Source organism: Stylophora pistillata, chromosome 2 (genome assembly GCF_964205215.1).
Source record: "Stylophora pistillata chromosome 2, jaStyPist1.2, whole genome shotgun sequence".
NCBI classification, from domain to species: Eukaryota; Metazoa; Cnidaria; class Anthozoa; order Scleractinia; family Pocilloporidae; genus Stylophora; species Stylophora pistillata.
Genome location: NC_142520.1, coordinates 6,519,668 through 6,535,936, shown reverse-complemented (window position 1 = coordinate 6,535,936; position 16,269 = coordinate 6,519,668). Strand labels below are relative to the sequence as shown.

The following is a 16,269-nucleotide window of genomic DNA, read 5'->3' as shown; positions in this document are numbered from 1 at the left end:
CATATTTGAAAATTCAACACCATTATTCATAAAATCTCGAAATACTGAGGTATACCCTAGGATATTTCCAACACCCACGGTATAAAAAAGTAGTCGGTATGGGAACTAAGTGTTACCAAGAAGCCTAAAAAGTGCATGTAGTTTTTAGCATAATGACAAAGTATACTTGTTCACGATCAAGATGGTAGATGTATTGATCCATGTCTGGGTATAGGGGTGCCGCCAGCGGCTTGTAGTATTACACCGTGTTCAGGACAGGTTCTGACCATGTTTAGGAAAGAGGCGAGTAAAATGTATACCCTGCTCAGGAAAACAAGATCAAAAACACCACATTCTGTCCAGCAGCACGTCCCCGTATAGTCCAAAGAAGGAGTACCACCACTAACGTCCCCCCCCCCCCCCCCACTCCGTAGACCCGTATGTACAGTAATTAATTAAAGACGATCCTTGAAAACAGCAACAAGAGCCATAGCAAAATGGAATTAAATATGCGATATTAGATGAAATACAGGGTGATCACTCTCGTTTATTAAAAAACAAAAGGTTGCCAACAGTCTGCTAGTGTTTGTATAAATCAGTGCCTTGTTTACGAGTTAATTTGAAATTTCTGCTAGCTTTAATTTGTAACTGTATGAAGCTATCGTGTTATTACTATTCCAACTTTTTTCTTCAGGTCTTAGGCTTGGCTTCGATGCTTGCGATCCCGATAAATGTATATCGAGTTGTGACAATCATTGCGTTCCCCTTCGGAATTGCAGCAATGGTCATTATTTTTGTAGCATAAAATGCAGTGAAAGGAATTGTGCACAACAATATTGCAAGGCTGATACATGTGTTCTGAATTGTAGCGGAGGCGGTTGTAAAAGACAGAAATGCGAATATGAGGTAAAAGAATGCAAAATGCATCTGGGACGTAGCGGAGTGGGGGATTTTGAACAAACTTGCGAGGCCAAAACATGTGATCTGGATTGTAGCGGAGGCAGTTGTAAAAAAAAAAGAATGCGATTATCGAGTAGACGTATGCAAAATGCATCTGGGATGTAGCACAGAGGATTGCTATCAAATTTGTGAGGCCACAACATGTGATATGGAATGTAGCGGAGGCAGGTGTGAAAAACAGCTATGCGATTTTCGAGTAGACAAATGCAAAATGCATCTGGGATGTAGCGGAGTAGGGGATTGTGAACAAACTTGCCATGCCAAAACATGTGATATGGATTGTAGCGGAGGCAGTTGTAAAAAACAAGAATGCGATTTTCGAGTAGGCGTATGAAAAATACATCTGGGATGTAGCGGAGCCGGGGCTTGTGAACAAACTTGCGAGGCCAAAACATGTGATATGGAATGTAGAGGAGGCTGGTGTGAAAAAAAGCCATGCGATTTTCAAGTAGACAAATGCAAAATGCATTTGGGATGTAGCGGAGTGGGGGATTGTGGACAAACTTGCAAGGCCAAAACATGTGATATGGAATGTAGAGGAGGCTGGTGTGAAAAACAGCTATGCGATTTTCAAGTAGACAAATGTAAAATGCATTTGGGATGTAGCGGAGTGGGGGACTGTGGACAAACTTGCAAGGCCTAAACATGTGATATGGAATGTAGTGGAGGCAGGTGTAAAAGACAGGAATGCGATCGCCGAGTACAAATATGCAAAATGCATCTGGAATGTAGCAGAGGGGTGGATTGTGAACAGACTTGTAAGGCTAAACAAGAATGTGATATGGAATGTAGTGGATGCAAGCAGGCTTGCTGGGCTATCAAATGTCGAATGACTAGAACCCGGCCGATCAGTTCTCAGGATAAGCTTGTATGCTCTAGAAATGGTAAATGTTGTGGAAGTCTCATGGCGTCCCATAATACATTACCTATCAGCACGATAATCTTTCAAACTTGCCATGAACAAGAAAGGTGCGCATGCACCAAATATGTAAATAGCTTCTACAGCACTTCAAATTTAGATGCGTCGAATGTCGTCTCATCTACCGGTATTCCACTTTCCGGAACTAAAATTTCAGCAGGGCAAGGAACAGAAGATTATGGTGAGTACAATTAGTACATTCGATACTAAATACATGAAGTGCTTAAGATTCTGTGAATAAAATAATAATTAATTGCCATACTTTAACCTCGTTGCACTTCGTCACAGCCTTCAAATTCGAGTGTCAATTTTATTTTGACAATGAGAATTTTCTTCAAATTCTAGCTCTGCAGCAATAATCTCACCATTACAATTACCAAATCGTCCTTGCTATTAAAGAACTACAAAAATACACAGATTATCCTTAGCATTTAAGCTATCCAAGATAGTTCGTACAACTGGTCTTACTGGCCTCTGCAGGCTGCACTGTCTCCTCAATGTTGTTTTTGTTGTTGTTGTTGTTTTTTTTTAAATTGCGTCTCTTTGTATTCTATAGAATGAAACTGAAGCAATTATAGTCTACATTTATGTTAAACATATGACCCATTGCCGATGAACAAGTTGTGATTTTTTCATTCCCAGGTAACTCAGGGCTTTCTCAAACGAGCTTTAGATCGATAGTTGTTCACAAGAAAGCGAGGTTTAAGTTTACTGAAGTCAATAAAAATCTGGCTGTCTATGTCATTTTGTTTTCTCAACTTTATTTTTTCTTTTAGCGTTACAATTGGCAACTTTATCACCCTCACCAACATCATTGCCATCGACAGTAATATCTCTGTCACCCACATTGACGGAATTGCTCTCGTATTCGTGATGGTCATCGAAATGGACAGCATCGGAAACGGTGAAAGCGTCACCAACAGCATCAACAATAGGTACTTCATTATCATTATGTATGGAGGATTGCTTATTTGTCAAACTTAGACCTTTCTGCAATTAGGTTCAGTAACTGTTAAGGACTTTTCAAGTTGGAGCACTGCTTTGCAGCAAGCGAGTTATACCATGTACTTGAGTAAATAATCCTCATTAACGTTTTTAAAAAGCTCTTTCGAAATCAAGCAAGTCTGTGGCATCGTTCTTGTATTATCTTGCACAAGTAATTGGGATTAATCTCAATAGCCGTTTTGGGAGGGGAATTTCTGATTGGGTCACTTGTTTCCACCAGGGTCTTTCTTGCCAGTTTGACAACTTAACAGGAATGTGGATGCTAGCAAAAAAATCTCCGAAAATCTTACGGATCACCATCTTTCTGACTTCATCCGTAAAATAGAGGAACTACAAACTGTAAAATATGTTCCAGTGGTGAAATAATTTTTTTTTATGCCTTTTCTCCCTTATAAATTATATGAAAAACCCAAATATGCTGCCTTGCCTGAGCTATGTTTACTGGGAAAAATTATAACCAATCAACAATTGGAGTAAATGGCTATTTGCAAAATCCCATAGCCGCATTTATTTAAAATTACTGTTCAATCAAATCCTTGATACAAAGTTTGGCCCAGTAAAGGCGAGGGCACTGAAAACGCCAAAAAATACATTATAATGATCTGAAAATGAGGAGTGGCTGGGACAAGGGGAGGAGGAGGGATGAAAAACCACGTCTTTAACCACCATCAAGATGGAACGGAGTGACGCTCACATGGGAGCCTGGTCACTTGGCAAGCACAAGTATCCTAAAGGGTATTGGGTATAATCCAAATAAATGCCACCCAAGTCCCAGGCTCCCAAAAGAAATAAAAAGTACACAACGGGGAGAAGAAGCATAAAAATTATATTTGCAAGCAAATATTTCCTTTATGCCTTTTCTCCCTTATAAATTATATGAACAACCCAAATATGCTGCCTTGCCTGAGCTATGTTTACTGGGAAAAATTTTAACCAATCAACAACTGGAGTAAATGGCTATGGGCAAAATCCCATAGCCGCATTTATTTAAAATTACTGTTCAATCAAATCCTTGATACAAAGTTTGGCCCAGTAAAGGTTAGGGCACTGAAAACGCCAAAGCATGTGACCGCACACATGCCGCCCCACCCCAGGCAAGCGCAGCACAGAAGCAAGAGCCGCCCATGCAAGCTAATGCTCGGAATCACAATAGTCAACCATTATGCCGTTGAATAGACTATCTGAAGGTAAGCTAGTAAGTGCCCACCCCAAGCAAGGGCCACCCATGCGAGCTACTGCACTGGATCAACATTAGGATAAGAAAAGAGAAGTATAATGAGACTTAGACCTTTAAATAGACTGTCGAATGTAATCAAGATAATGCCGAGCTAAGGCAAGAGCCGCCCATGCTAGCTAATGCCCCAGATCAACAGTTGGATACTAAACTAAGTATGTGGAATAAGGCTCAAACGCCTCACTTAACGTCCTCGGTGTATTTGACACAATGCCGACCCCAGGCAAGAGCCGCCCATGCTAACTAATGCCCCAGATCAACAGTAGGATACTAAACAAAATATGTGAAATAAGGCTTAAACGCCTCACTTAACTTCCTCGATGCATTGGACACAATGCCAACCCAAGGCAAGAGCTGCCCATGCTAGCTAATGCCCCATATCAACAAGGGATAGTCCTGTGTTAATGGACAATTTACATGAACCTTCCTTACTCAAGTAAGAAGAAAGAATATTTTGGGCTATACCATAAGTAAGAACCACCCCTGCTACGTAATACTGCAGGTCAATTGATGTTTGGCTCCAAGCTTTTCATGTTTATGGGGGTATTTTTACTGCACAGTATCCCCATGAGGCTCCCGGGATCATGACGTATGGGGCTACTATTCAAGATCTGGCTGCTAGGGGGGCATAATTGGCGTTATAATGATGAAAACTTCCGTTTTTTGCGCCAGGCTGAGGCCACCTCTCTTCCCTGGGGATTTGTACATTGGGAATTGTGGCAGTATGGGGAGATCACAGGGAACTACTTCAGCTTGGATTTGTGGGAAGGGGAGAGACATTTATTTCCAGCTATTAACAAATCAACTATTCGTTATTTTGGAAAAGCATAGGGTGATCAGATTTCCCTCAATACGGATAATATGGCTGCTAATAAGACCTATATAGTAAGGTTGGTTATGACCAAAGACAATCGCAATTCAACTGCACATCAAGTAATTCATTTGGTGGAGGGAAATCCGCCTAAAATAAATCAAAAGTAAGGACTTTGGTTTGATGTTATTGTAGCTGTAGCTGTTGGTAACGAGTTTTTGTTATGGCTTTTGCTCTTCCTCTTGTTTTAGATGTTTTAGATTGTTCTGCTTGTTTCATTTAAGTGATTGCTTTAGTCGCTGTTATTATTGCTAAACACTAGTTTTTTTTTTAACCTCGTAATTGCTCTTGTTGTGTGTGTGTTGATCGTTGTTATTTCTTAGTTGTCGCGAAAACTATTGCCACGCCTGGTGTTTATTACTTTTTTTATTTGTTTTTGTTTCTGTTTTTATAATTTCTATCATATTTTGTACTTCTTTTAGTAGTTTTGTTAGAGTTTTTGTTGCAGTTTCTCCTGTTACAGTTAGTTTAGGTCAGTATCCGATTCTATTTGGATGCAGAATAAACCTTTATGCTTTACAATATCGCGTAATAACTATTTGTTTGTCTTATTTCAGATGTTTCATAAACTGTCAGCCAAAAATTAATCCATCAATCAAAGTTAGCATTAAGTCACATTGTAAGGGATTTCCTTGCTCCAAAATATCTTCTTATGAGTGGATACTTTACGAGCAAAACAGGCAAGACGCCATCAGACATACACCGCTCAATTCTAGTGACATTGTCATCAAGAAAGGTTTCTTCGTTGGTGGAAATAAATACCACTTGGCATTATTTGTTTCAACTCCGGACGGATTGTGGGGAATGAGAGCTTATGACATTTCCATGGCTTCACCCCCCTACAGGGGGGAAGTGCTTGATCGCTCCATCAAGAGGCACTTCACTGGGGACCGATATCAACCTTAGCTGTAGCAACTGGAAGAGTGACAGTTCGCCTCTATCCTACCAAATTCAATACAGACATGAAAATGGCTTGTTTAACATGTTTTATCAAGGCGTTAATAATACCATAAGTACCTCTTGAATACCGCCCGGCAACAGATAACTTTACAGTTGAATTCATTGTTACAGTGAATGACAAATTTGGCATTTCAGCCTCTCCAACTCTTTTGACAGCACAGGTGGGTGATTAGTCATTCCTGTTATGTCTTGTGGGAAATGTTGAGGGGATTATTATTTATAATTAGTTCCTTTTGTATTCTATTAACTATGGACCAAGGAGCAAAAATTTCTTTAAGCATGCAACTAAACCAATACCTGCTTTTGACCTTTCGTAGATTAAGCCATCTCAGCAAGTAAAACGAAACGTTATTGCAAACCTTCTCATGGCAACTAACAGTTCATTTAATGAGTACATCAAAGAGGAAAACCTGGGAAAAGCGGCACAAATAGCAAACGCTGTCCTGCGATCGGTCTCGCGAGAAAACTCACTGGATTTACAGGTGAGACCCGAAATATTTTCTACCTATATATTAAATAGCAGATTTGACTTGATTTCAAGCCCTCTCTCCTGTAATCTGTAATCTGTAATCAAGTTTAATGTCTTTACGTGGGGCATGGTTGCCCATATTGCCCGAGCCAGAGGCTCATGTAAACGCAAGACAACAACCCACCCATCCCACCCCAGGGGAGGACATCCATCACACAGTAATCTCGTGCGTGGGAAATTAACGTCTCCTCCCCCTAACCCTGCAGGAGACGGGACCTCCATTTATTCGTCCCTATCCGAGAAGACTAGAATATCTACACTATTTCTTGATGTTATAGAAAGGCAGCATATTCTTCTCAATTATATTAAGACCTTGAGTGTTGGTCCGGTCGGGACCGAAGATGAAGCTCCAGGAAGAAGAGGAACTTTACCCTTAAGGTAGTGATGTCAAGTGACGAGTAATGTTTTTTTGGTCACTCACCTTATAAAAGCTCCGCAATTAATCTATTCTTTTGAAGTTGCACGAAATTTTGCATCGCAAATCATATTTCCGAGAGTTCAAGGAAAAAATCTCAAAACAAACGTTCTTAGCACATTACCGATTCATGCACTCGACAGAATATCTCCTTGTCTGCTATCCGTTCAATGACGTCACTCCTATGGTCCCTCGCCAAATCGAAGGACGAAGTAGACATACCACTGATAACCAAATCAGCGAAAAACCTGGCTTTAGGTGTAAATAGCGTGCTGAAAGCAGCAGCAATTACTGCGACCGAAGATTTAGTCAAGTCACGCTTTCAAGAACAAATTATATGTTTCTTATGACTTACTTGTTTAACTAAATATAGACACGGGGACAAACCATTCCCCTCTTAACCCCGGAAGTACGTTCAAGGTACAAGTAAATTCGTGCCCCCCACCCTCCCTTCTTTTCTTGTTTTCTCGTGTTTTGATTACGTCTCCGTATTTTGAAAATATTTTTTCTTAATTAGATAGCCTGTTATGACGTCTGCAAGTTGATGATGATACCAAGGGATACATATACAAATATCCTGCTGGGAGGGGGGTGGGGGAGGGGCAGGTAAGTCACTCAGCATGACGGGCTTTCCTCGATTTTTCACTTTTTCCACCATAGTTTTAGGTTTGTCCAAATAACTGTAGCTATCGAGCTTGACAGGAAAATATAAAAAAAAGATCTCTCTCACCGAGTAATATTTAATAACATATTGCCGTTGACTTTACCTTCCCTTTTCATTTAAAAAGTCCGTCCTTACTGGTTTTGAGTATTTTACAATCCAAAATATGTTTTAGTTTGTTTCTCCTTTTACCTTTGTGACTATTTTAATTGCAGGGTAAGATATTGGTAAAGATTTCGATGACAATCCTCGAAAAAATTGCAGACTCAGTGTTGGCCGTGACAGCTGCTGATGAAAAACCAATATCAATCACAGCAGGACATTTGTCCATGATGTTAAGAAGATATACCCTCGATAGTCTTTCAGGGCTTGAAACAAGAGCAGGGAAAGGTCGGGTTATCTTACCGCCTGAAAGCCACTTGTCTGTCTCAGGTGTTAGTAAAACAAGTTTTGTAGATGTTCAGGTAAGTCGTCCCTTTGAAATACGAATCTTGTACATAAATATTGATGTCACCACAGGAATGTCGGTTCACTCCTTTTCGTTTTCATTTTTCTTTATTATTTTTCATTTTCCAGTTCACTTCAGTTTCATGACTGATTAAAAAAAGCCTTGTCTATTTATTTGTTTTTTTTCTTTTTATTCTTCTTTTTGGATGCTGTCATTCTCTTTGAACCCTTATATTTAGGTCGTCACAAAGGAACGAGTTGACACTGATGTTCTGTCCTTAAAGCTAAAGGACGACAAAAACGAGCAGATTAAAATATCAAATCTTTCGGACGACATTATCATCGTGACACCTTTGAAACATCAACAAAATTTTACAGAGAAACCATGGTACTTTAGAAGGAGTGACGATCTACGTAGCCACGTGATTAATGTCAAGTATGAAAACACCCTGCTGATGCTAGATATCAAACCCCAAAACCCAACCCTACATATGTTTGCTTTCGTACGTCAACGTTTTGGTCAGCGGCCGACAGTTCAAGACCACGACCTCAATGCCACAATTTCTCATAATGAAAAGTGCGTTTGGATGTTAAGTACGCATGGCAAGAGTGAAGGAGAAACTGGCTGCCCTTTGAATCCTCTTGCACCAATAAAAATTGTGGCTAAGCTTCCTGGAAAGTACTTTGTTGGGCTCAAAAACTACAATGCCTCAACTAAGAAGGCAGCGTGGTCGAGTGGTCAGCGTGGACTTGCGATTCGCCGATTCCGGGTTCAAGTCCCGCCCTGGCCACCACCTGGATTTGTTTCACGATAGCCCCGAGTTTCAAACCCGGCTATGCTTATAATATAGCCAACAGTTGAGATTCTTAATAATATTCTTTTGAATTAGAATTATTTGTTTCAGTTGTTTGGTGGAAAACCTGTAAACTAGCTTCTAGCTAAGTGTTTCTCCACGTTAAAAACTGTTTATTTTTTATTTTTATTTGTTTAACATATCCCACAAAAGGGAGAAAAGATCTTGCTCTGGAGGAAGGCGACGGAAGCGCTCCTGCATCGAACTCAAGGATCCACCATTCACCCCACAAGTTTATGATTCCACAACAGATCAAAACCATACTCTTAAGGTTTCCTCAGGAAGTTGCGTATACTGGTCTGAGAAACTTGAGATGCGGTTAGCATCTGGTTGTCAGGTGAGTGTAAAGTTAAACTAAGATTTTCAGGCAAACTTTTTTTATAATTTAGTTTTGTATTGAACAAAATTCAGGTGCTTCCAGCATTACTGAATAACTTTGAAGAAATAAATATGGTATTTTGATATTCTGCTTTCAATTAACTATTCATTTAACACAAGCTCCAGCAAACAAAGCCCAAACTGTGTCAAATTAAGGGGTTACAGATCTGCTATCTTTAGAATTCCAATCAATTTGATAACTAACGACGGTCAAGCGGTCCCTTTGAACGAAGAGAGACACTGAGGGATTATTGATAAAAGCCAAAGTTATTTCATAAATCACATCACTTCTTTTTTTTTGGTCTATGACTCCAGATTTTGGTAGCAACAGACGGATGTATAAATTGCAGCTGTAACCATTTGACGTCTTTTTGGGGGATGTGTTTTGGTTAAACCCAATCCTATTGACTTAGACAAGGTTCTACAGCAGTTCCAGCGGTTATCCGAAACTGGAAATATCACAGTTATTGTTGCTATATCAGTGGTTTTACTATGTTATATAACTGTGCTTGTTATCGTGATGAAAGCCGACAAGGAAGACGCAAGAAATGTAAGTCTGGAGTGTGTTGTGATCGTCCTTCCAATGGTATGTTTTTCCATTTTTAGCCCAACTTCATAGTCTTTTAAAATAGCTACTTTTTTTCGAGTTTATATAAATAGGACATATCCACGAAAATTATGTTAAGGTTTTAAATAAGGGCGAATAGAATTCAAAATTTTTTATTGACTTTATTTGTGGCATTTTTGCACTTCGGCGTCTTGATGTTTTGCTCTGTATCCGAGCGTTACTCTTCGGTGTTAAAAAGGAGCTTACTTCCAACTCAAGATCACTCTTGAACGAGTAAAGGCCAGACCAATTAATGAACTAGCGGAGGCAAATAACGTATACGCCAAAATATTCGCCTTCCTAATACTTTTCACTCTTACTATCCTCTACATAAACTTTTTTTATCGGCATGATAAACGATACTCTTTTGGAAGCAAAAAACTACGTGAACGAAAGTGAGCTTTTTGAACTTATTGATGAAGATACATGCTCGAACTCAAAAGAAAGGAGAGGATTTTTCGATGCAATCAGTAAAACACTTAAACAGTGGACAGCATTCCAAACGTCCCCAAGAGAGGAGGAAAAAAAAAGTAAGAACTGTTGGCATTCATTGCAAGAAGGGTTAAAAAATCAAATTTGATTTGATAAGTCGGGCTATAGTAGCTTTGAGGGAGAAGATAACCAGAGAAAAAATAGATATACATCGATACAGCATAAGGAGACAATCACTCTTTGGCAAGATAAGCAGCATGTTAATATCCGCGACGGGTAAAAGCAATAACGAATGGGGCAAAGGGAAAAAAAAAGAAAGTAAGATTTCAGAAAGATGTTGATGAGTCTTCTTTTCGAACAATACGTAGAAGAAAGCATGACTTGTTGCAACGGCTGGAGAGAATTGTATCTGGGTTCTCAGAAGAAGACGAAGAATTTTATGATTTATTAAAAACAGCAGAGGCTCAGAATTATTGGATTGAGGGGGAAATTTAAGAAGTAATAAAAGGAAGGAAAACATTTCATTCCAAATTAGCATGAAAGACAGATGCTATGTACTGTATTACACAGCGGCTCGCATACACAAAGATCTGGCTAGAATTTGCCAGCGTATCGTGATTGCAAATGTAGGATTGTGCCAAGTACGAAAACAAACACAAAAAAAGAAAACAAAACAAAATGTTTTTTTTACACATTTATTTGACCTTATGTCAGAGGAAGTATTGATTATACAGAGACGTATTGATTATACAGAGACGTATTGATTATACAGAGATATTTCCTCGATTTAACTACAAAGATGTAGTCTTAATTATTAAAAATGTGCTGCTCAAAGAAAGTTATGTGCTGTTATCTTTCTGTGCCCCGTTTTCAAAGGTTTGGAATTTGTATTGTCCTAGAGTGTACTTACTCAGCCCTTCCTATCCCGATCCCAGCTCTCTTTTGCAGAAGTTCATGTTTTCATCGGAGGTTACTCCCCATCCCCTCGGCCAATGTGCTTGCAAATGCCACGGGCGTCCCAGGTGTCTTGTGTAATCTAACACAGTGCGACACAAAACGTGACGCTTTCAATGTCTTTTTTTTATCTCTGATCAACACCTTCGTGTCCGAGAATTATTCTTTCACTTTTCACAGGTTTTGAACACCTTTGCTAATGCTAAATGTCGATCCACCGTTCTATGATTCAACAGGGGCTCGTTAGTCACCAAAATCGAAATATGCGCTTTGATGGGCGTTTTTTAAACTTTGGTGATTTTAAAAAGCGTTATGTTAGCATCAAACTAAATAAAATGGTCCCGTTTTAGACTTTAACTATACCTCAATCCTTGTTACAAAAATTTATAAAATTGATGCAAGCCTGCCTTCTTTCGTGCTTTCCACAAGCAAAGTTTGTTTGCCTCTACTCGGGTTACTGATTTCTGTTATTTTACGGCTACCGACGCGCGCTCCAGTTTTCGTGAATTTTCTGGGATAAAGAAGCAAGTCTGGAAGAAAAAAAAAAAAAAAACTTATCACGTTTCTATGTTCACTATAAGGTGTCTCTGGATAAAATATGGAGTAATTTGGAAATATCAACAAAGTTGAAACTATCAGCCCTTATAAAATATGGAGGCTTTCGATTTTTCGGCCATGCCACATTTTTCGATTTTCACTCGGTCAATTTTCAAAGCAGCTATTAATTTTATAAATCATGATTATGCGAATTTATGTAGTGACTTGCTCCAACTCTTCACTTAGAAAATTGTCATTTTCCCATTGCAATTTTTTAGCTTTTTGTATATCATTATAAAATAGGATAGAAAGAAAAAAGTATATTATTAATGTAATTTAAATACGCTAAAGTAGAAAAGAAGAACTACCGATTTAGATCAGCCTTTTATGGTCTCACCAATAGTCGGCAGGTGCATATAGATGTATGTAAACGTTTTAGAATCGTGCGTACATCTCAGGTAAATCATTTATCATAGGAGAAGGGGAGGCTATGGTGGAGTACTTCTCGAAAATCATGCGTACTGCCTCACAGACTCGTCAGCTGTCTTCGCATTTAGATAAGGCTTCGGAAATATCAAGAAAAATAACTTCATCGCACAAAGATAGCAACGTCACGAAATAACACGCGCTCTGACTTGCTATAACAGCGCGCCATCTCAAGATAGCCAAAAATGCAGGGTGTGCAAACTTCAGCAGCAATTCCAATTTTAGTTTTGTCACGAATTTTTTTCGGATTTATTTAAGTTCCAGTGCCTTTCAAAAACGCAAAGAAAACGAGCTATCTGCAATATGAATGCATGTGGGCAAGTGTTCATAATTCACGCGTAGGTAAAAAGGTGTCTTCAAGTATGATCACGTAGTTAACGAGGGAAAAAAAGAAAAAAATCAAGTCTTTCGAATGTATTCATAAATTACATTTGTTTCGAAGGCAAAATTTGATCAAACATGTCAAAAAACGGACGGAGCAGTTAGTAGGTTACCTTTCCCAAAATTTAATTTAAACTGTGTCTATCTGTTTTCTTAATTTATTCGTTTTCCTTTAGTCTAGATCATTTCCGAAAGCATTTTGAAACCTAAAGGGCAATCTGAAAGAGCTGGTTGATAACAAAAATATTTGTTAACAGATTTTATGGTATTAACCCGTCAATTTTTGGGGGAAACAGCTAAGGGAAAAGTTATTCAGAGCTATTATGTGCGTGTTTGAATATAGAAGTTATTATTATGATTACAATGTAGGTTGAATTTACAATCATTTTTCAATGTGAAAAAAATATGCCTACTGTGAAACTCCTTAAGCGATAAGGTGGTCGTCTAGGGACACCTGTGTTTTGTTCTTCGAGTCGAAAGTCGCAATCCATATCGAACGTGTCAACTTTGTGAGACAAGTGATTTATCTTCATATGCAGATTATTACTGACTAGGAATCGTTCATATTACTTACCGCCTGGAAGAAAAAAGGGCAGCCTTACCGAGTCTCCTCTTTGGCTTTCTAGTAATCTTATTATCCTCTCTCACTGGCAGTCAATTGTCCTTAGTCCCTCTCTTTACACTCTGTTAGCGACGACTTATCTCCCTCTCCATTCCCACTGCAAATCATGTGCTCCCCCCTGCAAAAATCATTTTTCCCCTCTTATGAACCCCATACTCTAACATGAAACATTCTTGGGTGCCACTGAAATAATTATTTTGATATATTTTCAATGAAAACAGGTAACAGTCATATCTAATAAAGAATTTCATAGGTCTGTCAGTTTATTTTTAAATTAAACGACTTATGAAGCCTTGGTGAGCTATTATGCCCATTTATTATTTTAAGAAACGATAAACGCCAGGAATTTCGTCAATAACACCTTCTAGTGCGTGACATATGCAGGTTTGATCTACCGCTCTGCACCACTTAGTGAGGACCAATAGAATAAACGAAAAGAAGAAAAATACTTGTTTTCCAGAGAATTATTTCAAGTGGAGATGTAATTGTTTTAAAGCAACTCTTGTGATACCGGCGCTCCCCCAAAAAAGCTTAATTTGAGTTAGCAAGCTAGATAAACAAAGAGTGCTCACTGTAGGTAACTTATAGTAACATGGAAACTGAATAAAACCTGTCGCCACGAAGTTAATATCTTTTGCCTGAGGCTATATTATTAAAAAATGAACTGTTTTTCGCTATGTGTATCCCATGCCACACTATTGAAATAATTTTACAATTCGAGTGAAACATTTGCTAGATATGTTAATTTCATAGCTTTTGTATTTTTTTACTTTATTGAAAAGGCTTACTTTGACTAAATTTTGACAGAAAGAACCGACGTCAATAATTTGCATGACAGTCGACTTCTCGCATCATATGCCAGAACTGATTAAACCACTGCTTCTGGCTCAAAATAACACTAGGCGACTGACCTTTAAATATTCCTGAAAAGGAAATTATCGTAAGCCTTGCATTATACCGGCAAAAGATATTTTGAACCGATCCACAGCTGCTGAAAAGTTGCCAGAAGGTTGCGTTTGGTTCAGCTAACAGGAACTCAACTTACATGACGGAAAGAAATGATGACGACGAGATGCTATCAGTTGTGGGGAATACTCCTGTTATCAATACCTCTGTTGAGTGAGTACTAAAGGGATCATTAAGAGGTTGAATTCATTTAGCATGTGAATAAAGTGTACTCCGAGGAGTCTAGCTTATATATCGCTGTCTGGCGACTTGTCCTCGAAAACAATAGGGTAAAAACAGAGACCGTTAGAACTTGCAAAGGTTTTAAACTAGTTTATCCTTCGTGAAAGCTTACCCACACAGGCTTTCTTTTGGAAGCCAAGCTAATATATAGGGAATGTATTTAAGGGAGCCAGTTAACGGAGTGTCATTATGCTACAGCCGGGCATTAAACCTTTCATGAAATGTAAAGCTTGCGCGCAAACATGCAAATTGTGGTGGGATACTTTAGACTGGATTTTTTTAGTTTAAAGACACAAATTCTGGAATAACTAAATAGATCACTGCCATCATTTGAAGCCCGTTTTTTTTTTATGAAGTTCCAAGAGATTTTCTTTATTTTCCATCCTATTGTGCTCTGAATCTTAAATATCTACGGTATTATTAATTAATTTTTTTTTTCTTGAATTCAGTTGACTAAATGACATGTGGCATGTCAACGCCGATATGTGGAAATTTTCTCAGTCCTCAGGGATACCCATATATGTTCCTCAATACCCATAATACATAACAAGGCGTCGCCTCTTAATCTTAAGCCACTAAGAGGCCTGAAGCGGATGTATTTCTGGGAGCAGAGAACATGCAAAATTACTATATACTAAAATAGTGGATAGCGTTGAAGGCGCGCTCTGATTGGCTAGTCAGACTCCGAATATCATTTGCTATTTACCTCCGAACAACTCGCAAAGAAATGGCGTCCCGGTTTGCATCCGTGACAAGCGAAGAAATCACTCAAATTAATTTTTGGTGGTGTATATTATCTCACTTTTTTAGTATATACTAAATCAACTATTCATCTCAGTTTCGGAGGTTAGCGGTGGATATTTACCGAGCCGCGAAGCGGCGAGGTAAATAACCACCACTAACCACCTCCACTTCGGTGAATAGTTGTTAATTACTACTTTTGGACCATTGCTCTACAAATACTGTTTATTATATTATAATTATCATGAACGACCTATAAATACAGGAACTAACTATGAGATACAATGTAACAAATCTTGTCCATTTAAAAAGTTACCAAAAGGCTGTTAGTTTTTTTAAGAAATCGGTATTTAACCTAACTTCGCGGGAGTAGCTAGAATTATCCCTGAAAGGGAATGCTTTATATGTTCGAATTCTATATATTTCTGCGCACACTTCGTTGTAAAGGTATTTCTCATGAAAAATATATGCAATATCTATTTTTAGTATATACTCAAACAGTGGATAGCGTTGAAGGTGCGCTCTGATTGGCTATTCAAACTCCGAATATCCTTTGCTATTTACCTCCGAGCAACTCGGGGAAAAATGGCGTCCCGTTTTGCATCCGTGACAAGCGAAGAAATCACTCAAATTAATTTTTGGTGGTGTATATTATCTCACCGTTTTAGAATATACTAAAACAACTATTCACCTCAGCGTCGGTGGTTAGCTATGGATATTTACCTCGCCGCTTCGCGGCCCGGTAAATATCCACCACTAACCAACTCCACTTTGGGGAATAGTTGTTAATTAATCATCTACTGGCTGAGAAAAGGTCTCACGTTAATTTTGTACTTATTAGATCTATTTTCATCTTTATAAACACAGGCTAAAACCTTTGTGGAACACTGTAAAAGATTCTGAAATGAACTAACTAGTATAAAATTAGCCAGTCAGCTAACGTTTAACTACTTGAGTTGTCTTATCATGCTCACAAAAAACTGTTCACTCATCAACCCAAAATGTGACAGCTCATCTAAAACAAACTTACTCAGTACGCACTTATTCTGCATGAGTATATGTGTTGAGGCAGTTTGAATTCATACTTATTTTAAGAAGTTTACAGACAG

The 16,269-nt window shown here is 38.6% G+C and overlaps 1 protein-coding gene across 1 annotated transcript in view; it reads left to right on the top strand.

Annotated features, from left to right (window-relative positions):
* The first annotated feature begins 1,027 nt into the window (after positions 1-1,027).
* LOC148736861 (uncharacterized) overlaps positions 1,028-16,269 on the top strand; it is a 33,666-nt gene continuing 18,424 nt past the window's right edge. Inside the window, exons 1-9 of the mRNA XM_088749198.1 lie at positions 1,028-1,235; positions 1,546-1,744; positions 2,635-2,793; positions 5,526-5,712; positions 6,246-6,410; positions 7,749-7,997; positions 8,220-8,368; positions 8,988-9,171; positions 9,528-9,549. Of these exons, the coding sequence (XP_088605324.1) occupies positions 1,028-1,235; positions 1,546-1,744; positions 2,635-2,793; positions 5,526-5,712; positions 6,246-6,410; positions 7,749-7,997; positions 8,220-8,368; positions 8,988-9,171; positions 9,528-9,549 (1,522 nt within the window). The remainder of the gene's footprint in view (positions 1,236-1,545; positions 1,745-2,634; positions 2,794-5,525; positions 5,713-6,245; positions 6,411-7,748; positions 7,998-8,219; positions 8,369-8,987; positions 9,172-9,527; positions 9,550-16,269) is intronic.